This window comes from Pangasianodon hypophthalmus, chromosome 7, assembly GCF_027358585.1.
Source record: "Pangasianodon hypophthalmus isolate fPanHyp1 chromosome 7, fPanHyp1.pri, whole genome shotgun sequence".
Classification (NCBI taxonomy): domain Eukaryota; kingdom Metazoa; phylum Chordata; class Actinopteri; order Siluriformes; family Pangasiidae; genus Pangasianodon; species Pangasianodon hypophthalmus.
The window spans coordinates 29,477,533-29,500,474 of NC_069716.1; the positions used below are offsets into that span (position 1 = coordinate 29,477,533).

Here is a 22,942-nt window from a genome sequence, read left to right on the forward strand (position 1 = left end):
ACTACCTTCTCTAGTATTTTAGATAGAAAGGGAAGGTTTGAAATCGGCCTATAGTTAGTTAAGTCGTTAGGGTCAAGGTCTGGTTTCTTTACTAGTGGCTTAATAACAGCTAATTTAAGTGATTTTGGAACGTACCCATTGCTCAGTGAGGAGTTAACTATTTTAAGCAGGGGTTCAGTTACGGTTCCAACTATTTGCTTAAGAAGACGTGTTGGTACAGGTAGACAGGTTCATGATTTAGCAGAAGATATGAGCGAGATAAAATCATTCTCTTCAAGAGGAGTAAAACTTTCTAAGTTCTGATCTATGGTTACTCTATCCTCCCAGTCTATTGTATAATTTGGACTTTGGGCCTGTATCTTCTGCCTAATGTTTTTAATTTTGCTATCAAAGAATTTCATGAAATCGTTACTTTTATATGCTGTTATTGTGGAAATTTCTGTCGATGTCTTATTCCTAGTTAATTCTGCTATGGTGTTAAATAAGAATTTAGGATTACTTTTATTATTTTCTGTAAGCGTTGATAAGTAAGTGGACCTAGCTAGCCTTAGAGCTTTTTTATAGGCTAAAATACTGTCTTTCCATGCTATTTTAAATGCTAGGAGTTTGGTCTGGTGCCATTTACGCTCTAGCTTTCGGGCGTTCTGTTTTAGAGAGCGGGTGTGGTCACTATACCACGGAGCGAGTTTCTTATCTTTAACTGTTTTTCGTCTAAGTGGGGCTACATTATCTAAGGTACAGCAGAATGTGGACTCTAAAAATTCTTACACTCTATATATACTGCCTACACTGTATATGTACTGTCTATACTCTATATATACTGACTACACTCTATATGTACTGCCTACACTCTATATGTACTGCCTATACTGTATATGTACTGCCTACACTCTATATGTACTGTCTACACTCTATATGTACTGTCTACACTCTATATATACTGCCTACACTCTATATGTACTGTCTACACTCTATATGTACTGTCTACACTCTATATGTACTGCCTACACTCTATATGTACTGCCTACACTCTATATGTACTGTCTACACTCTATATGTACTGCCTACACTCTATATGTACTTCCTACACTCTATATGTACTGTCTACACTCTATATGTACTGCCTACACTCTATATGTACTGCCTACACTCTATATGTACTGCCTATACTCTATATGTACTGCCTACACTCTATATGTACTGCCTACACTCTATATGCACTGTCTATACTCTATATGTACTGCCTACACTCTATATGTACTGCCTACACTCTATATGTACTGCCTACACTCTATATGTACTGTCTACACTCTATATGTACTGCCTACACTCTATATGTACTGCCTACACTCTATATGTACTTCCTATACTCTATATGTACTGCCTACACTCTATATGTACTGCCTACACTCTATATGTACTGCCTACACTCTATATGCACTGTCTACACTCTATATGTACTTCCTATACTCTACATGTACTGCCTACACTCTATATGTACTGTCTACACTCTATATGTACTTCCTATACTCTACATGTACTGCCTACACTCTATATGTACTGTCTACACTCTATATGTACTTCCTATACTCTATATGTACTGCCTACACTCTATATATACTGCCTACACTCTATATGTACTGCCTACACTCTATATGTACTGTCTACACTCTATATGTACTGCCTACACTCTATATGTACTGTCTACACTCTATATGTACTGCCTACACTCTATATGTACTTCCTACACTCTATATGTACTGTCTACACTCTATATGTACTGCCTACACTCTATATGTACTTCCTATACTCTATATGTACTGCCTACACTCTATATGTACTGCCTACACTCTATATGTACTGCCTATACTCTATATGTACTGCCTACACTCTATATGTACTGTCTACACTCTATATGTACTGCCTACACTCTATATGTACTGCCTACACTCTATATGTACTGTCTACACTCTATATGTACTGCCTACACTCTATATGTACTGTCTACACTCTATATGTACTGCCTACACTCTATATGTACTGCCTACACTCTATATGCACTGCCTACACTCTATATGCACTGCCTACACTCTATATGTACTGCCTACACTCTATATGCACTGTCTATACTCTATATGTACTGCCTACACTCTATATGTACTGCCTACACTCTATATGTACTGTCTACACTCTATATGTACTGCCTACACTCTATATGTACTGCCTACACTCTATATGTACTTCCTATACTCTATATGTACTGCCTACACTCTATATGTACTGCCTACACTCTATATGTACTGCCTACACTCTATATGCACTGTCTACACTCTATATGTACTTCCTATACTCTACATGTACTGCCTACACTCTACATGTACTGCCTACACTCTATATGTACTGCCTACACTCTATATGTACTTCCTACACTCTATATGTACTGCCTACACTCTATATGTACTGCCTACACTCTATATGTACTGCCTACACTCTATATGTACTGTCTACACTCTATATGTACTGCCTACACTCTATATGTACTGCCTATACTCTATATGTACTGCCTACACTCTATATGTACTGTCTACACTCTATATGTACTGTCTACACTCTATATGTACTGCCTACACTCTATATGTACTGTCTACACTCTATATGCACTGCCTACACTCTATATGTACTGCCTACACTCTATATGTACTGCCTACACTCTATATGCACTGTCTATACTCTATATGTACTGCCTACACTCTATATGTACTGCCTACACTCTATATGTACTTCCTATACTCTACATATACTGCCTACACTCTATATGTACTGCCTACACTCTATATGTACTGTCTACACTCTATATGTACTGCCTACACTCTATATGCACTGCCTATACTCTATATGTACTGCCTACACTCTATATGTACTGCCTACACTCTATATGCACTGTCTATACTCTATATGTACTGCCTACACTCTATATGTACTGCCTACACTCTATATGTACTTCCTATACTCTATATGTACTGCCTACACTCTATATGTACTGTCTACACTCTATATGTACTTCCTATACTCTACATATACTGCCTACACTCTATATGTACTGCCTACACTCTATATGCACTGCCTATACTCTACATGTACTGCCTACACTCTATATGTACTGCCTACACTCTATATGCACTGTCTATACTCTATATGTACTGCCTACACTCTATATGTACTGTCTACACTCTATATGTACTTCCTATACTCTATATGTACTGCCTACACTCTATATGTACTGTCTACACTCTATATGTACTTCCTATACTCTACATATACTGCCTACACTCTATATATACTGCCTACACTCTATATGTACTGCCTACACTCTATATGTACTGTCTACACTCTATATATACTACCTACACTCTATATGTACTTCCTACACTCTATATGTACTGCCTACACTCTATATATACTGCCTACACTCTATATGTACTGCCTACACTCTATATATACTGTCTATACTCTATATGTACTGCCTACACTCTATATGTACTGCCTACACTCTATATATACTGCCTATACTCTATATGTACTGCCTACACTCTATATGTACTGCCTACACTCTATATGTACTTCCTACACTCTGTAGGTACTGCCTACACTCTATATGTACTTCCTACACTCTGTAGGTACTGCCTATACTGTATGTGTACTATATGTACTGCCTACACTCTATATGAAATGTTTATATTGTATGTGTACTACATATACTACACATCCTTAATTCTGTGTTTAATCTGACTTGGATTCTGTAGATTTGTATCATAAAGACTGTCCTGTACTCATCCCAGGATTCTTATTCCCAATCCGCTCGTGCTGAACATCCTGTAAACACTCAGTACTGTTTGTTGTTACTCTTCTGCACCTATAACTGGACTACCCGGTGTCAGCCAGAAGAGTACTAGTTCCCTTTGAGTCTGCATCCTGGATTGTTCTTTAGGAATCTAAATATAAATCTACATCTGGATTTCTGTAAAGCTGCTTTAGGACAGTGTCCGTTGTTTAAAAAGGTGCTCAGTATGTAAATAACCCTGGAACGAATCGATCGGAAACTACAGCACGTTAAAAGGTCAGTGTTTGTAATTTCATCTCAGGAGCTGTCGTCATAAGCCCTATTCGGATTGGATTAGTTTATCAGCTGCTTGAGTTGTATGTAGTGGGTTGTATTTTCTATGAACCCAGATGTCTGTGTCACGTGGTCATATGATCACGCTCCATTCACAACATGGCATCCAAACAGTTGAAGAGGCACTAGAGTAGAGCTTTTATTTCAGTTTTGGGGCGAACCAAAGATGCAGCAACAATTTGAAAATACAATTAAAAAAATCACAAAGTATACAGCTGAATGCATCTTCTAAAGTATCCATTTTTCATTATGTGGTTCAGGAAATCTTTAATATCTCGGGAATGGGCACTGATACGTGCGCTACGAGACTAAATACGGCAAGCAGCAGCAGTCAAACATCGTTTTATTCCAACATGAGGTGACATCTGTATAGAATTTTAACACAAAGTTTTATTTCCTGGCACTTAGCTGTCTGCAGAAATGTTTGCAATATTTTTAATGCATTTTCATTATGGCATTTCATCTATGGCATTATACACTCAAATCTGATGGAAACATAACTAATGTCTCCTGAAGCAAGTATCTGAAAGAATGGGAAGGTATTTTTGGGTTCCATTTGCACAACAATTGCACAATCTGGATTAGAAGGCTAATTTCAGAAGTATATTCCGGATATTAGAGTGATTACGGTTAGAGAACAAGAAGTGTGTTTCACTTTCTGTATATACACAAATCCACACACACATAAAAAAAAACCTCACAGACCATTCCAACCTGGAGGAAATTTTCCACACTTTCTGCTTCAGAGTTCCTCTGTTCAACAAAAAAATAAAAATGTAAACACCAAGCACTGAAAAAACTGAGGACAGTTTATTTTTTTAGACAAACTGTAACTATAAGGAGTGCACAACAATAAAAGTAAGAACTGCAACTGAGGAAAGCACACACACACACACACACACACACACACACAAAACATTACCAGCTGTAAGAGGAAAGTGTGTGTGTCTGTGCATCCTGTTCATGCAGCCTTACTTCCTGTCTGTGCAATTTGTGTGTGTGTGTGTGTGTGTGTGTGTGTGCTGAAGGGCACATTACAGACTCTGTTCACTCCAGTGCACTTTATAGGGAGGGAGCGGTGAAGTCACGTCATGAGCTCATACTGGAAAACACAGGATTTACAAATCTTAACCCAGAACATTGCTCTGTGTGTGTGTGTGTGTGTGTGTGTGTGTGCGCGTGCATGAATTCTCTATTTCTGAGTCTTAGTTCACTGATTTATTGGCATTTATGTTAAAGCTCCACATTTACTGACAAAACAAACAGTGCAGCAAGTAGAACAGACTGTTAAAATGCACACACACACACACACACACACACCTGGTAAACTGTCTACTTGCATGGTTTTGGGAGGAAACTGGAGAATGGTCGTAGGAAAAACATGTACAGAAACTCCACACAAACAGTAACTCGAGCTCAGGATCAATCCCAGAACCTGAGAAGACAACACTACCCTCTGCACCACCCCATAAAACACTTCATGGAACTAAAATGTCTCCTTTGATGGAAACAAACCCAAATTTCCAAGTTCCTTAAATGGTTCCTGTGATGGAAAAGGTTCCAGAGTGTGAAGAAAGAACTTGTGTTTCTAAAAAAAAGTTCCTGAAATGGTCTGATGGTGTTTGTTTGTTTGTTTGTTTGTTTGTTTATATAGCACAATTTAATACAACTTGCATTGCCCAAAGTGCTTTACAATCACATACTAAGAAATACAATAAAAATACAATAATAGACACACAAACATCCCCTGCACATACACACACACAATAACTTCATCCAATGAGCTCCCCATTTGTATTTAAAAGATGTTGTTTTAACATACATTTAAACATAGGTAAAGATTTAATAGATCGAATAAAAAGAGGGAGATCGTTCCACAGTTTAGGGCCTGCTAGAGAAAAGGCTCTCTCTCTCCTCTGTGTTTGTATTTTGTCCTAGTAGCACATAGCAGATGTTGATTTTCTGATCTCAGAGATCTAGAGGGAAAGTAGAATGACACCATCATGGACAAATACACAGGAGCTAGATTGTGCAGGGCCTTAAAAACCAGTACGAGACTCTTAGAGATAACTCGAAGTCGTACTGGCAGCCACTTTAATGAAATGAATAACGGAGTTACCGATTCATATTTCTTTGCCGACTTGATCATTTTTGCTGCTGCATTTTGGATTTTCTGTAAACGCATAAGTGCTTGAGCATCAACTCCATAATAAAGGGAGTTACAATAATCCATTTGAGAAAAAACAATGGCAGTAATTGCTTTCTCAAAATCTGATCTGGATAGGAATGGTTTAGTTTTGGCTAGCAGACGTAGATTAAAAAAACAAGATCTCACCACAGTGTTTATTTGCCTGTCCAACTTTAAATCACTTTCCAGAACAAATCCCAGATGAGGAAGTTGCATTCAAGCACTGAAGCACTTCATGCTTCCTAGGGCCAAACACGATAACTTCAGTTTTACTTTCATTACGCTTCACAAAATTTAATACAATCCTTAACATCATGTAAACATGCAAATAAAGCATCAAATGAATTTGAATTTAACTCTCTCACGGGCAAATAAACCTGAGTATCATCAGCATAACAATGATATGATACTTTATGTTTCTGAAAGATTGCCCCTAAAGGTAGCATAGAAAGGGAAAAAGGAATTGGAGCAAGAATTGATCCTTGTGGAACTCACCAGGGAAGATGTAATCTTGATGAATTACAGCCTCCAAAGCTAACAGAGAAAAATCTGTCCCTAAGATAAGATTTGAACCATTTCAGCACATTACCTTTCAGGCCAAGCCAGTGTTCTAAGCGCTTAATTAAAATCTCATGGTCCAGCATATCAAACGCTGCACTGAGATCAAGCAAAATTAAAATAACATTTTCGCCATTGTCCAGTGATACAAAAATATCATATAACACTTTGACCAACACTGTCTCAGTACTGTGACAGGATTTAAAGCCCGACTGAAAGGGCTCACCAATTGAATGCAACATAATGTGTGCTTGTAGTTGCTTAAAAACCACTTTTTCTTAAACCTTGACTAAAAAAAGGTAAATTTGAGATCGGTCTAAAATTATTAGGATCCTCTATTGCCAAATTAGGCCTCTTTAAGAGAGGAAAAACTGTAGCATGCTTAAAATCTGCTGGATAAATTCCCTGACTAAGGCATTTGTTAAGTAGATTCAACACCCTACTTGGTCCCTACACTAGAAAAAAATCTGTTTAAAAAGGTGAGGTGACGTAACATCCCCTTTAGATGAAGAAGGTTTAAGATGTGCTACAATATCTGCCAAAACTGGAAGAGTAAGCCGCAGTTTCGGAATTTTGGCATGTAAACCAACAATTTTCTTATTAAAAAAATTAAGAAAATCTTCACAATTCAGGATAGAAGGATCTGGGTAGCTAGTTTGCAAAGGATTAATAACTGAATTTATGGTCTCAAATAAAATTTTAGGGTTATTTACATGTTGAGTAATAACATCAGAGTAATACTTTGTTTTACAATATGTTTTGCATATTGGTGTCATGATGGTGTTCAGGAACCTGATTTATGATCTCACAAAGAGAAAGAGATTAGATCAGATTACATTAGAGATTAGAAATAAGACAGCTTGATTTATTCCAACTTTAATGAAGTACACAGGAGAACAAATTGGTGTCTTCCACAGCTACCAGCACAGAAGCCTGTGCATGTTAGGAATACAGTGTGTATCATGCTGTACCTGTAGGACAGGTAATTCAGGTGAAGGTGCACAGAGCATAATGACATGTCTGGGTGTGTATTTATGATTGTACTATAGCAATAAAATCGATGGAGAGGAGGAGACAGAGATGGGATGTTTAATGACTAGCGTGTGACAGAGATGTGTGTGGAGGAGAATGGGACGCAGTTAATTGGTGAGAAAGAACCTGTTCTGGGATCTGGTGTTTTGGCCTGAACATTTCAGTATCTTCAGCTGAAGGGTTGATGGGAGCGGTGGGAGGAGTCAGCTGTTATACTGGTGGTCTTACTGAGGTAGTGTTTGTGATAGACGTCCTGCATTTCAGGCAGACGAACCCCCCGTGATGAGCTGAAGTAAACAAACAGCATTCTGATGTGTTCTTATCGAGTTAGGACCGGGCTGGTGAAGAGGGCAAGACTGAACTGCTGTATATCGCTGACGATGTGTCCACGTGTCAAGATTTTATTGTAGAAGAGTCAGTGCGAGGATGAGGTAGTGCTTGAGGTATTCGCCATCTCAGTTTAGCTGAAGATGGATCCCCAACTAGTGCTGCTACATTCCTGCTGATCAACCCATTTAAGCTTATGTGTTATGTTAGCATTAACTACAGAATAGCTACAACAAATACAAGATGGGTACGTGTCGAGTGTTTCAGTTCAATTAGTAAACGACTCCTCGGTCAGTGAAACAGTGTGGCTGGCATTTTGTTCAGCGATTATACCCCTTACCCAACACACTCCTTATGTACAGGTCTCCTATAATCTACAACACACTCCTTATGTACAGGTCTCCTATAATCTACAACACACTCCTTATGTACAGGTCTCCTATAATCTACAACACACTCCTTATGTACAGGTCTCCTATAATCTACAGGTCTCCTATAATCTACAGGTCTCCTATAATCTACAGGTCACCTATAATCTACAGGTCACCTATAATCTACAACACACTCCTTATGTACAGGTCTCCTATAATCTACAGGTCACCTATAATCTACAACACACTCCTTATGTACAGGTCTCCTATAATCTACAGGTCTCCTATAATCTACAGGTCACCTATAATCGTGAGTAATATCTCATATTTCCTCTTTTTGTGTGAGATTTCAGTCAGATTCCGCACTTACTAGTAAATGTACTAAAGTAACAAAGGTACTGCGAGTTATTTCTGGAGACGTGTGTGAGGGAAAACATGGAACAGCTAACTCACATCCGCAATAACTTTTCACACCTAAGTACATTTATACTTTTTTTTTTTTTTTAACTTTAACTCAAGCAGAAATATTAACAGCTTCAGGGTTAGCTGCTAATTCTGAGCTATGAGCGTAACTATTTGTCTCTGTAAGCTACTGTTATGAACAGACGTGAGCTAATGTTAGTTTGCTAGCTATCCAGTCTCATGTTTATATCAGAGAGCACACAACTCCTGAAATAACTCTATATTCGTCTGCATCAGATGTTGTTTTGGGACAATGGACACTAGGCTAGGTTTTCAGTCACTTACACTAAACGTGTGTATGTTATTGACATAATAAAATGTTCAGATGTTACAGTAGTACTGCTTTATACATCTGGAATTTAAAAAAAAAAAAAGTGTAAGGAGGTCAAGGTTTGGACTCGCAGAAAATTCCTAATGCTCATTTATGGCCGTTTGCCCAAAAGAGTTTGGAAAAGCCTGAGCTTTTGTGAAGAAACCAGTTTGGGTTTCAATTTCAATTCCAGCTGTCAATTGTTAATGATGCCGTAGTGGGCGTTACCACAGACGACCAATCAGCAGCTTCGCTAGCTTCAGTGGAAGTGTGCATTATTATTATTTAACTTAACTGGAATTCGTAAAGACCTAAAATAAACACACACACATACACACGCTATAATCACACACTGTCTTTCCTTCATAAATGGATAATATTTTAAAACATTAAACAGTTAGATTATATGTGTGTACGTTTTTAAATATTAACACACACACACACACAGTGTGTAAAGGATATGTAATTGTCTCCACTGCGTAACGGATTTCTGCGTGAAAATCTCGGCTACGTGTCGAGTGTTTCAGTTCAATTAGTAAACGACTCCTCGGTCAGTGAAACAGTGTGGCTGGTATTTTGTTCAGCGATTATACCCCACTCATTTACACTACATTTCCATTTATTCATTTAGCAGATGCTTTTCTCCAAAGCCACTTATAAATGAGGAAATACAAGCAAAGCAATGCATCAAGTAGAGAACAATATAAATAGTACCTGCTACCAGACAGGATTTTTAACTGAGTGCTAGAGGAGCAAAGTGCACAGAGTAGAGGTGTAAGTGCAGATTTTTTTCTTTTTAGTTAAGTTAGTGACAGATTCTGCTGTCCGGATTGAGGTTGGAAGTTCATTCCAGCACTGAGGAACTGTCAGTTTGGAGGTTTGAAGGTTGTAATTCTGTTCCACACAGCGCACCACACACTGAGAGACAGACAGGTCTGATACAAACATGTTTATTCACTGAGGTAAAAAATAATTATACACACATTTATAAAACTACAGCGATGCTACTATATAAAACTATACACATCAGTCATATTCAAATAACACACACACACACACACACACACACACAGGTCAGCAGGAGTGAGGTTTGTGCAGTGAGACAGGTACAGTGGGCAGGACACGGTTGTGGAAGACGAAGGTTTGGATGCGTTGGAAGATCCAGAGGAAGATGAGCAACACGCTGACGTACTGAACCCAGGCGAACTTCATCGTCTCCCAGAAACCCGGCCGATACGTAACACACACAGTTAAGGAAAAGAAACACACTCAACATCGAGACGTCACCTACAGTATAATCTACAGGTCACTCCTTACGTACAGGTCTCCTATAATCTACAACACACTCGTAAGGTACAGGTCTCCTATAATCTACAACACACTCCTTACGTACAGGTCTCCTATAATCTACAACACACTCGTTATGTACAGGTCTCCTATAATCTACAGGTCTCCTATAATCTACAACACACTCCTTATGTACAGGTCTCCTATAATCTACAACACACTCCTTATGTACAGGTCTCCTATAAGCTACAGGTCTCCTATAATCTACAACACACTCATTATGTACAGGTCTCCTATAAGCTACAGGTCACTTTCCAGGGGTCTGAGCTCATTTGTTGTGTTCACATATGTATCTGAGACCACTCGGAGCACTGAAAATCCTCTGGTGTCACTTCGGGCTGCTTGGCGTTGGGCGTGAGACTCCACCCCATCCATCTGTACTGATATATGCTTAGAGAACCCTGATGATACCCATGGTGGTGCCCATTAAACTGAAGCTGCATGCCACAAATATTAATTCTTCTACCACTTGTAATCACTTTTCTCAATATTTACATTTACATTGTATGCCATTTGGCAGACACCCTTATCCAGAGCGACTTACAATTATCTCATTTATACAACTGAGCAGTTGAGGGTTAAGGGCCTTGCTCAAGGGCCCAGCAGTGGCAGCTTGGTGGTGCAGGGATTTGAACTCACGACCTTCCGATCAGAAGTCCAACGTCTCTACCACTGAGCTACCACTTCAATATTCTGACTGTAAATGGAGAGAACTCCTCCGCTGTCGGCCTTGTTGAAGTGTACACTAATCTAAAAAGTGTTAACCCTTGTGACACCAAGGTAACATGATCCCAGTACTGAGGCACTGAGAAAGAAAATATGTGAGACTTAGATGTCAATCTGATGCAGCTCTCAGCAGCCTCATAATCCGTTCAACAAAACGTGAGTCTCTTTATCTGGATCACAACGGCTACAGTTAGGAGAATGTCCCAACAACTTACAAAACCAATTTCTTGGGGGATTTTTGCTTTTATCCTCTCCCCCAGAATCAACGCTCCCCTTAATATAACTCACACACACAAACATAAACATACACACACCCACAGCCATGCACACAAAACCCTTCTCTCAGTCATGCGTAACTGCAGCCTCTTTTTACGGAACTGAACCTATCTACCTTGTTTAGACAAATACATACCTAGAACACCATGTGCCATCTAAACAATCATAATGGTGTTGTATTTGTGGAACTATGATTTTATACGGCTGCACTGGACTTATTGCACTATTAGAAATATTACCACCCAAATGAAACTCACTTGCTTCAATACATGAGGTGATTTAAGGACATGGTTTAACACAAGATCACATGACAATACTGTTGCATAGATACTGATTGACATAATAATGATTTCATAAACTGACAAATAATATTGATAAAGATAGCAGGAAAATTCGTCCATATAATCTACAAGACACTCGTTATGTACAGGTCACCTCTAATCTACAGGTCACCTATAATCTACAGGTCACCTATAATCTACAGGTCTCCTATAATCTACAGGTCACCTCTAATCTACAGGTCACCTATAATCTACAGGTCTCCTATAATCGTGAGACACCACCCCGGCGTGGATTATTCTCCTGTCCACATTATTTTAAGTAAGTAATATCTCATATTTCCTCTTTTTGTGTGAGATTTCAGTCAGATTCCGCACTTACTAGTAAATGTACTAAAGTAACAAAGGTACTGTGAGTTATTTCTGGAGACGTGTGTGAGAGAAAACATGGAACAGCTAACTCACAACCACAATAACTTTTGACACCTAAGTACATTTATACTTTTTTTTTTTTTTAACTTTAACTCAAGCAGAAATATTAACAGCTTCAGGGTTAGCTGCTAATTCTGAGCTATGAGCGTAACTATTTGTCTCTGTAAGCTACTGTTATGAACAGACGTGAGCTAATGTTAGTTTGCTAGCTATCCAGTCTCATGTTTATATCAGAGAGCACACAACTCCTGAAATAACTCTATATTCGTCTGCATCAGATGTTGTTTTGGGACAATGGACACTAGGCTAGGTTTTCAGTCACTTACACTAAACGTGTGTATGTTATTGACATAATAAAATGTTCAGATGTTACAGTAGTACTGCTTTATACATCTGGAATTTAAAAAAAAAAAAAGTGTAAGGAGGTCAAGGTTTGGACTCGCAGAAAATTCCTAATGCTCATTTATGGCCGTTTGCCCAAAAGAGTTTGGAAAAGCCTGAGCTTTTGTGAAGAAACCAGTTTGGGTTTCAATTTCAATTCCAGCTGTCAATTGTTAATGATGCCGTAGTGGGCGTTACCACAGACGACCAATCAGCAGCTTCGCTAGCTTCAGTGGAAGTGTGCATTATTATTATTTAACTTAACTGGAATTCTTAAAGACCTAAAATAAACACACACACATACACACGTTATAATCACACACTGTCTTTCCTTCGTAAATGGATAATATTTTAAAACATTAAACAGTTAGATTATACAGTCAGGTCCATAAATATTGGGAAATCGACACAATTCTAACATTTTTGGCTCTATACACCACCACAATGGATTTCAAATGAAACGGACAAGATGTGCTTTAACTGCAGACTGTCAGCTTTAATTTGAGGGTATTTACATCCAAATCAGGTGAACGGTGTAGGAATTACAACAGTTTGCATATGTGCCTCCCACTTGTTAAGGGACCAAAAGTAATGGGACAATTGGCTTCTCAGCTGTTCCATGGCCAGGTGTGTGTTATTCCCTCATTATCCCAATTACATTGAGCAGATAAAAGGTCCAGAGTTCATTTCAAGTGTGCTATTTCCATTTGGAATCTGTTGCTGTCAACTCTCAAGATGAGATCCAAAGAGCTGTCACCATCAGTGAAGCAAGCCATCATTAAGCTGAAAAAACAAAACAAACCCATCAGAGAGATAGCAAAAACATTAGGTGTGGCTAAAACAACTGTTTGGAACATTCTTAAAAAGAAGGAACGCACCGGTGAGCTCAGCAACACCAAAAGACCCGGAAGACCACGGAAAACAACTGTGGTGGATGACCGAAGAATTCTTTCCCTGGTGAAGAAAACACCTTTCACAACAGTTGGCCAGATCAAGAACACTCTCCAGGAGGTAGGTGTATGTGTGTCAAAGTCAACAATCAAGAGAAGACTTCACCAGAGTGAATACAGAGGGTTCACCACAAGATGTAAACCATTGGTGAGCCTCAAAAACAGGAAGGCCAGATTAGAGTTTGCCAAACGACATCTAAAAAAGCCTTCACAGTTCTGGAACAACATCCTATGGAAAGATGAGACCAAGATCAACTTGTACCAGAGTGATAGGAAGAGAAGAGTATGGAGAAGGAACAGAACTGCTCATGATCCTAAGCATACCACCTCATCAGTGAAGCATGGTGGTGGTAGTGTCATGGCGTGGGCATGTATGGCTGCCAATGGAACTGGTTCTCTTGTATTTATTGATGATGTGACTGCTGACAAAAGCAGCAGGATGAATTCTGAAGTGTTTCGGGCAATATTATCTGCTCATATTCAGCCAAATGCTTCAGAACTCATTGGACGGCGCTTCACAGTGCAGATGGACAATGACCCAAAGCATACTGCAAAAGCAACCAAAGAGTTTTTGAAGGGAAAGAAGTGGACTGTTATGCAATGGCCAAGTCAATCACCTGACCTGAATCCGATTGAGCATGCATCTCACTTGCTGAAGACAAAACTGAAGGGAAAATGCCCCAAGAACAAGCAGGAACTGAAGACAGTTGCAGTAAAGGCCTGGCAGAGCATCACCAGGGATGAAACCCAGCGTCTGGTGATGTCTATGCGTTCCAGACTTCGGGCTGTAATTGACTGCAAAGGACTTGCAACCAAGTATTAAAAAGTCAAAGTTTGATTTATGATTATTATTCTGTCCCATTACTTTTGGTCCCTTAACAAGTGGGAGGCACGTATGCAAACTGTTGTAATTCCTACACCGTTCACCTGATTTGGATGTAAATACCCTCAAATTAAAGCTGACAGTCTGCAGTTAAAGCACATCTTGTTCGTTTCATTTGAAATCCATTGTGCTGGTGTATAGAGCCAAAAATGTTAGAATTGTGTCAATGTCCCAATATTTATGGACCTGACTGTATGTGTGTACATTTTTAAATATTAAAACACACACACAAAAGGATATGTAATTGTCTCCACTGGGTAACGGATTTCTGCGTTAATCTGAAACGGAGAGTTCGCTGCTCGACCGAATGTCCACACTGGGACAGGACACGACAGATAGGTGGTTACTGAGAGAGAGAGAGAGAGAGAGAGAGAGAGAAGAGGGAATATAAAAAAGGGAATATAAAACATGGCAGAGACTCTGGGGGGGTCATCATTTGGTATAAAGATGATCTTACACCCTATCTTTCCATCATAAAGAAAGAGCTCACACATTTGGCTTCAGCTTAAACAGGGTGTAGTGAATAATGACAGGAGCCTACTGTTTATCTGTGCAGTTTATACTCCACCTGCAGAGTCCCCATACTACACTGATGACTTTTTCCACACAGAAACCTGCCATTTCCAGGCTCAGGGGAATGTAATGCTGTGTGGAGACTTCAACGCCAGAACAGGTTCAGAAAGTGAAACCACAGATATTCATGGAAAAAAGGACATATTTAACACACTTCCCTATTTGGCCCCTACAACAAAACAAAGAGTCAACCCAGATCCTGTTGTAAATAAGAGCGGTAAGGAGTTAGTGCAGCTCTGTCGAAGCCTGGGCCTGTACAGGATTAATGGTAGGATCCGAGGAGACTCATTAGGTCGGTTCACTTATTGCTCAGCTCTTAGGTCTAGTGTAGTCGACTACGCCATTACTGACATGGACCCCTCCTGCATAAGTGCGTTCACTGTCAGACCGCAGTTGCCTCTATCAGATCACTGCCAAATTAATGTGTTCCTAAAAAGAATTCAGCAGCCAAATAACACGACAAGAAAAAACTACAAACTACTAAAGCTCAATCAGTGCTATACATGGACCCCTAACAGTGAGTCTGAACTTTCCAATACAATGAGTTCTTCTGAAGTTACTAATCTCATTAACAAATTTCTAACAACTGAGTTCCAGCCAAACCAAACGAATGTAAACCTAGCAGTGAAACAAATAAATGAAATATACCACATATCTGCAACCAAAGCTAACCTGTGTAACACAAACAAAAACCATAAACAAAGATCCAGAACTGAACAATGGTTCCCCTTCAGGAACTCGAGCTGCGTCAAAACGCTATGGGAACGCCTTCAGCGTGACCGCGCTCTGAATAACATGTGTAATCAGTCCAATGGATGGGCGAGACGTCACGGCTGGGGTGACGTAGCGACCCGGAAGCATAAAAGCCCAAGCGGCAAACGCCGCGCTAGCTTTCTGTTATTCAGCAAGCGCTCTGTGTGATATTGTCTGTCTATTGTTTGTCTTTCTGTGTTGTCTGCGGCATGCCTAAGGCCAAGGACAAAACGAAACTGAAACGGGGTGAGAGCGGACAGCGTTTTAGGCTGTGTGTTCCTCCCTGCCCCCGCGTTATATTACTGGCGGGGATACACACAGTCTTTGCGTTGTCTGCTTGGGAGCGGAGCACACAGAGTCGGCTCTCGAGGGAGCCGGCTGCTCGCATTGCGAGCGTTTGCCACTGCGTGCGCTTCGCTCCCGGAAGGCTCTCTTCGAGGAGGGAGCCTTCACTCGCGTGCCTCGCGGTGCCGGCCCAACTTCTGCCGAGGCAGAGTGGCGGTTGCGCTCGTGGGGCTCGCAGATGGATCTGGCAGAGGGAATGGAGACGGGCGAGTCCTTTTCTCCTTCCTCACCCTCCAGATCCACTGTCCACTCTCTGGGTTCGGAAGCCCGCTCTGCGGTTTCTTCCCCCGGGGAGCGGGCCCGGCGCTCCGCCTGTTTTCCTCCAAGGAGGTTGACGTGGAGGGCGCCGACTCTGATCTGCTGCAGTCTCCTCAATATGAGGAGCTGCTGGAGGTGGTTTCGTGGGCCGTTGCTAAACTTACTGCTCGACTGGCCCGCTGAAGCACGGGTTGAACCGCAGGGGTCGAAGCTAGGTGAGCGCTTCCTGTGCAGTAAACCGCCACCTCCATGCCGGAGCCTGCCTTTTTTCCCCGACCTCCACACTGAGGTGTCAAGGTCATGGAGGAGACCTTTTTCGGCCCGATTATTCAGTCCCGCCTCCTCTTACTATGCTAACGTGGCGGGGCTGGACCAGACTGGCTACAGGGCGATGCCCAGGTCGAACAGACGCTAGCTAGCTATCTATCTGTCCCCTGATGCGGCATCGTCCCTGAAGGCTCCGGCGCTGCCCACCAAGCCGCTGCGGACCACCTCAGCGCTGGTGGGCAAGGTGTACACGGCAGCGGGTCAGGCTGGTGCGTGTCTGCACACCATCGCGGTGTTACAGGCGTACCAGGCCGACCTGCTCAAAAAGCTGGATGAGCACGGGGAGATGCCGTCTGAGCACGTGACGGAGCTCAGGCAGGCCACTGATCTTTCTCTCCGCGCCACCAAGGAGACCGCCCGTGCTATCAGCCGGTCTATGGCAGTCCTGGTGGTGGCGGAGAGACACCTCTGGCTGACCCTGTCCGACATGAAAGAGAGGGACAGGGTCGTTCTTATGGACGCCCCGCTGGCGCCCTCTGGTCTGTTCGGCGATGCTGTTAGCTCCGTCGTCGACAGGTACCAGCAGGCTCGTACGCAGGTGGCGGCATTCCAGCGGTTTCTCCCTGGCTCGTGGGGCTGCTGGGCGGGGGCAGCCCCCTCCGTGTACTGCCTCCTCTCACAGGGAGGCACAGAAACAGAGCGTCGCCTCCCGTGCTCCCCCACGGCAGGACCGGGCGTCTCGGCGGTACTCTGGGCCCGGGCCCTCTGACACAAAGATGGATCTGAGGACCGTTCTTTTGTCTAGGAGGGCCACGGCTAAGAAGCCCTGACGCCTTGGGCCCAGGGCTTCCGAGGGCGGGCCCCTCTGGGGCGGGACTGTGTACACCTCATTATACGGTGCCCATCTCACCTCAGTGCCCTCGGGAGGTCGATCTGCCAACCCTGCCACCTATGGTGCTTCAGGGCGCAGCGGTCTCCGGCGAGCGTTTCTCCCAGTTCTCGCCCGGGAACGTAGCGGGTCTGGGAGGCTCGCGGCCTCTTTGGAGGCCTTTGGAGCAGCTAGTTTGGTCGTTCCCTGTCGGTTCGCCGCTCCAGGGCACCATGCTAGCTGCTCTCACCGTACCAGAGGTCAGTCTCAAGAGGCTGATCCCCTTAGTGAGCTATTTGGCAGCGTGGAAACTTCTGCCGAATGTGTCTCAATGGGTCCTGCGTACTGTAGAGAGAGGCTATCGAATTCAGTTCAGGCTCTGGTAATGGAACAGGAAGTACACTCTCTCCTGAGGAAGGAGGCCATCGAGGTGGTCACTCCTCGCGACAGAGAGTCCGGGCTCTACAGCCGGTACTTCATTGTTCCCAAGAAGGGTGGAGGGCTGCGTCCCATTTTGGACTTGCGGCAGTTGAACCTCTCAGTCGCACGACTGAAGTTCAGGATGCTCACGGTCACACAGGTCGTGTCTCAGATCAGCTCCGAGGACTGGTTTGTCACGATCGACCTAAGAGATGCTTACTTCCATATCTCCATCCTTCCTCAACACAGGAAGTTCCTGAGGTTCGCTTTTGGGGGCGAAGCTTACCAATATCGGGTTCTTCCGTTCGGCCTAGCACTCTCACCCCGCACCTTCACGAAGTGTGTGGTTGCTGCTCTGGCTCCTATGAGGTTCTGGGGCATCCGCATACTGAATTATATCAACGACTGGTTGATATTAGCTCGATCGGAGCAGATGGCGGTTCGGCATCGAGATGTCGTTCTCGCCCATATGAAAGAGCTGGGGTTACGGCTAAACGCCGAGAAAGGTGTGCTTTCTCCAGTACAGAGAATCAATTATCTGGGTGTGGTGTGGGATTCGACCACGATGCAGGCACGCCTGTCTCCTGCTCGGATCGAGTCGACCCTCACAGCAGTCGCGAGAGTGAGAGAAGGCCGGTCACTCACTGTGAAGCAGTTTCAGAGACTGCTGGGTCTGATGGCAGCTGCGTCCAACGTAATACCTTTTGGCCTGCTGTACATGAGACCCCTACAGTGGTGGCTCAAGATCAGGGGGTTCTCCCTGAGGGGAAACCCGCTCCGCATGATCAAGGTCACGCGGCAGTGCCTACGTGCCTTAGACATGTGGAGGGAACCTGGGTTCTTGTCTCAGGGCCCGGTGCTGGGAGCTCCTTGTCGCCGCGTAACGCTGGCGACGGATGCATCTCTCGCCGGATGGGAAGCGGTCATGAGTGGCCGCTCTGCCCGTGGTCTGTGGAGCGGCCGCCATCTCACTTGGCACATCAACTGCCTGGAGATGCTGGCTGTGTTTCTAGCACTGAAACACTTTCTCCTGGACCTAAGAGGTCACCACGTTTTGGTGCGCACCGACAACACGGCAGTGGTCTCTTATATCGACCACCAGGGAGGTCTGCGCTCGCACCCCTTTACAGGCTGGCACTCCAGATCCTTGTGTGGTCCCAGGGGAACCTCCTCTTGCTGAGAGCAGTTTATATCCCTGGCCGTCTCAATATGTGAGGAGACGCCCTGTCGAGGCAGGGGCCGATGCCCAGGGAATGGAGGCTCCACCCCGAGGTGGTGGAGCAGATATGGCATATGTTCGGCGGAGCTCAGGTGGATCCGTTTGCGACTCAGGAGACGTCGCACTGTCCCCTCTGGTTCTCTCTGACTCATCCAGCTCCCCTAGGACTGGATGCTATGGTACAGACGTGGCCGAGGCCGCGTCTGTACGCCTTTCTGGAGAGAGTGCGCGAGGACGGGGTCCGCTTGCTGCTAGTAGCCCCGTTCTGGCGGGGCCAAGTATGGTTCTCGGACCTGATTTCCCTTTTCGACGGCTCTCCATGGGAGATTCCTGTCAGGAGGGACCTCCTCTCACAGGCGGGGGGCGACATCCTACACACCCGCCCGGAGTTGTGGAAGCTGTGGGTGTGGCCTCTGAGGGGGCACAATTCAGAGCTTCCGGTCTCTCAGCCGAGGTTGTTGAGACCATCCCCCAGTCCAGAGCTCCCTCAACAAGGAAACTGTACGCCCTGAAGTGGAAACTTTTCACTTCCTGGTGCGGAGACCGCCGGCTCGACCCTGATCATTGCCCAGATCACTGGTACAGTGCTGGAGTTCCTGCAGGCCCGTCTCTCCGCAGGGCTGACCCACTCCACCCTGAAGGTCTATGTGGCGGCTATTGCGGCCTGCCACGCCCCCCTCGGTGGTCAGTCAGTGGGCAGGCACCCCCTGGTTACACGTTTCCTCCGCGGTGCGCTGAGGCTCAGACCTCCAGTGCGATCCCGGGTCCCTCCTTGGGACCTGGCCATGGTTTTAGAGGCTCTCTGTGAACCCCCCTTCGAGCCCATAGAGGAGATTTCGGACCGTCTTTTGATGTTGAAAACTGCCTTTCTCTTGGCGATTTCCTCTCTTAGGAGAGTGGGGGATCTTCAGGCCCTCTCTGTGGCCCCTTCTTACTTAAGACTTTGCGCCCGGTCTGGCCAAAGCATTCTTGCACATACCGAAAGTTCCCTTCTCAGCACCACGGCCGGTCGTGCTGCAGGCCTTCTGTCCTCCTCCCTTTCGGGAGCCCGACCATCGGAAGCTTAACTGTACGTGTCCAGTGCGAGCACTGGATGTGTACGTCCACAGAGCTGCCCTGTGGAGGAGGGCGGACCAATTGCTCGTATGCTTTGGTCCCCCGAAGAGGGCTCTTCCTGCTACCAAGCAGAACCTCAGCCGGTGGATTGTGGAGGCCATTTCCCTGGCTTATGAGTCCTCCGGTCTCCCCTCACCCTTGGGGGTCAAGGCTCACTCTACCCGAGGTGTGGCAGCCTCGAAGGCCTTTCTCGCAGGTGTGCCCACGCAGGACATCTGTAATGCGGTGGGTTGGTCCACGCCCCTGACGTTTGCCAGGTTCTACGGCCTGGATATGCGAGCCACTCCCGGCTCTTCTGTCCTTTTGCCTTAAGCTGTGCCCTTTCCACACTAGGCAGGGATTTGTAAGTCTCGCAGCGTGGGCATACTCGTTCCCATAGCGTTTCGACGCAGCTCGAGTTCCTGAAGGGGAACATCTCCAGGTTACGCATGTAACCATGGTTCCCAGAGGGAACGAGACGCTGCATCTCAGAGCCACACTTCCGGCATCCCTGCCGCGCTTGCCTCATTTCTCAGAAGCTAGCGCGGTGTTTGCCGCTCAGGCTTTTATGCTTCCGGGTCGCTACGTCACCCCGGCCGTAACATCTCGCCCATCCATTGGACTGATTACACGTTATTCAGAGCGCAGTCACGCTGAAGGCGTTCCCATAGCGTTTTGACGCAGCGTCTCGTTCCCTCGGAGAACCATGGTTACATGCGTAACCTGGAGACGTTTGATAAAGAATGTGAATCTGTAAGAAAGCAGCTCAGACAGCTATCTAACCAAAAACACAAACTACCACAAAACACTGAAATCAGACTAAAATACTGTGAAACACTCAAGAACTATAAACAGATGATTCATAAGAAAAAATAACAGCACTACCATGAGACATTAAAGGAAATCAAAGAATCCATTAATCAAAATCAGTTCTGGGAGAAATGGAACAATCTAAACACAAAACAAACCCAGGACACATCCATAAAAGACCCAACCATTTGGAAAACCTATTCTGAATCACTCTTTAAAGAAATCTCCCCATATAATCTAACAAAAGATCAAAAATTAAACCAAAATAAATTAGAAAAATTAGAAACAGTCATAAAAGATAATCAGAAGCCACTTGACTACCAGATTACACAGGAAGAACTGGCTGAGGCCCTCAGGAACCTGAAAGGCAGGAAAGCATGTGGTTCTGACAGCATCAGGACAGAAATGCTAAAGTACAGCACTGCTGAAATGCAGAGAGAGTTATTAAAACTGTTCAACCCGCTTCTTTTCCTGACATCTGGAACCGGGGGCTGATTTATCCCTGATTTATAAGAGTGGAGATAAATTAGACCCCAACAACTACCGGGGCATCTGTGTGAGCAGTAATCTGGGGAAGGTTTTCTGCTGTATCATCAACGCCCGGATCCAGGCCTTCCTTACCGAACACAGTGTCCTGAGTAAGAGTCAGATCGGCTTTTTACCAAATCATCGCACTACTGACCACATTTACACCCTACACACTCTAATCAAACAGCACGCTCACCAGAAAAACAAAGCCAAAATATCTGCATGTTTTATAGACTTTAAAAAAGCATTTGACTCGATTTGGCACACAGGATTATTTTATCAAGTTTTAAAAAGTGGTGTAGGGGGTAAAGTCTCCGACATTATCAAGTCTATCTATCTGAACAATAAATGCAGCATAAAACTCGGCAACAAAAGGACAGAATACTTCACTCAGGGGCTGAACAAGGCTTACAGCAGCACCTGGACCTGCTGGAGCAGTACTGTCAGAACTGGGCCCTGACACTCAACTGGGCCAAAACCCAAACTGTCATCTTCCATCTTCACTGCAGGAAACACGGCCCTGGAGCTCTCGCTATACTACGACTACCTCGGGCTGAAACTCAGTGCCTCAGGAAGCTTTGATCTGGGAGTGAACGCACTAAGAGAAAAAGCACGAAGAGCTCTTTATGCAATCAAGAATAAATTCTACAAAATAAACATCCCAATTAGAATCTGGTGTAAAATCTTTGACAGTTTCGTTGCGCCTATTGCGCTGTACGGATGTGAGGTTTGGGGTCCACTCAGTACACACGACTACACAAGATGGGAGAAACATCCCACAGAGTCCCTGCATGCACAATTCTGTAGAAATCTCCTAAAAGTTCAAAGAAAAACACCAACCAATGCAGCAGGGCAGAATTAGGCCGATTCCCACTGATTATATCCCGTACAAAAAAGAGCTCTGAAATTCTGGAAACATCTTAAAGCAAGTAACGAAAACACGCTACAGTATGAAGCTCTGAGAACCCAAGAGCTAAAACCAGTCGCCTGTCAGCTGGTCCTGAGACTCACTAACACACTAACCACTGACACACTAACCACTGACACACTAACACACTAACCACTGACACACTAACCACTGACACACTAACCACTGACACACTAACACACT

General features: G+C 43.9%; 1 protein-coding gene and 1 long non-coding RNA gene across 2 annotated transcripts in view; one reads left to right on the plus strand and one right to left on the minus strand.

Moving 5' to 3' along the window:
- Positions 1 to 10,363: 10,363 nt before the first annotated feature.
- tmem231 (transmembrane protein 231) overlaps positions 10,364 to 22,942 on the minus strand; it is a 22,613-nt gene continuing 10,034 nt past the window's right edge. The window contains exons 6-7 of the mRNA XM_026939063.3: positions 14,936 to 15,041; positions 10,364 to 10,659 (exon numbers count right to left, since the gene is read on the minus strand). Of these exons, the coding sequence (XP_026794864.1) occupies positions 10,497 to 10,659; positions 14,936 to 15,041 (269 nt within the window). The 3' untranslated portion in view covers positions 10,364 to 10,496. The remainder of the gene's footprint in view (positions 10,660 to 14,935; positions 15,042 to 22,942) is intronic.
- LOC128318634 (uncharacterized) lies at positions 12,074 to 12,407 on the plus strand. The gene is made up of 3 exons (XR_008302046.1): positions 12,074 to 12,201; positions 12,238 to 12,255; positions 12,292 to 12,407. It is a non-coding gene; the product is annotated as an uncharacterized LOC128318634 (long non-coding RNA).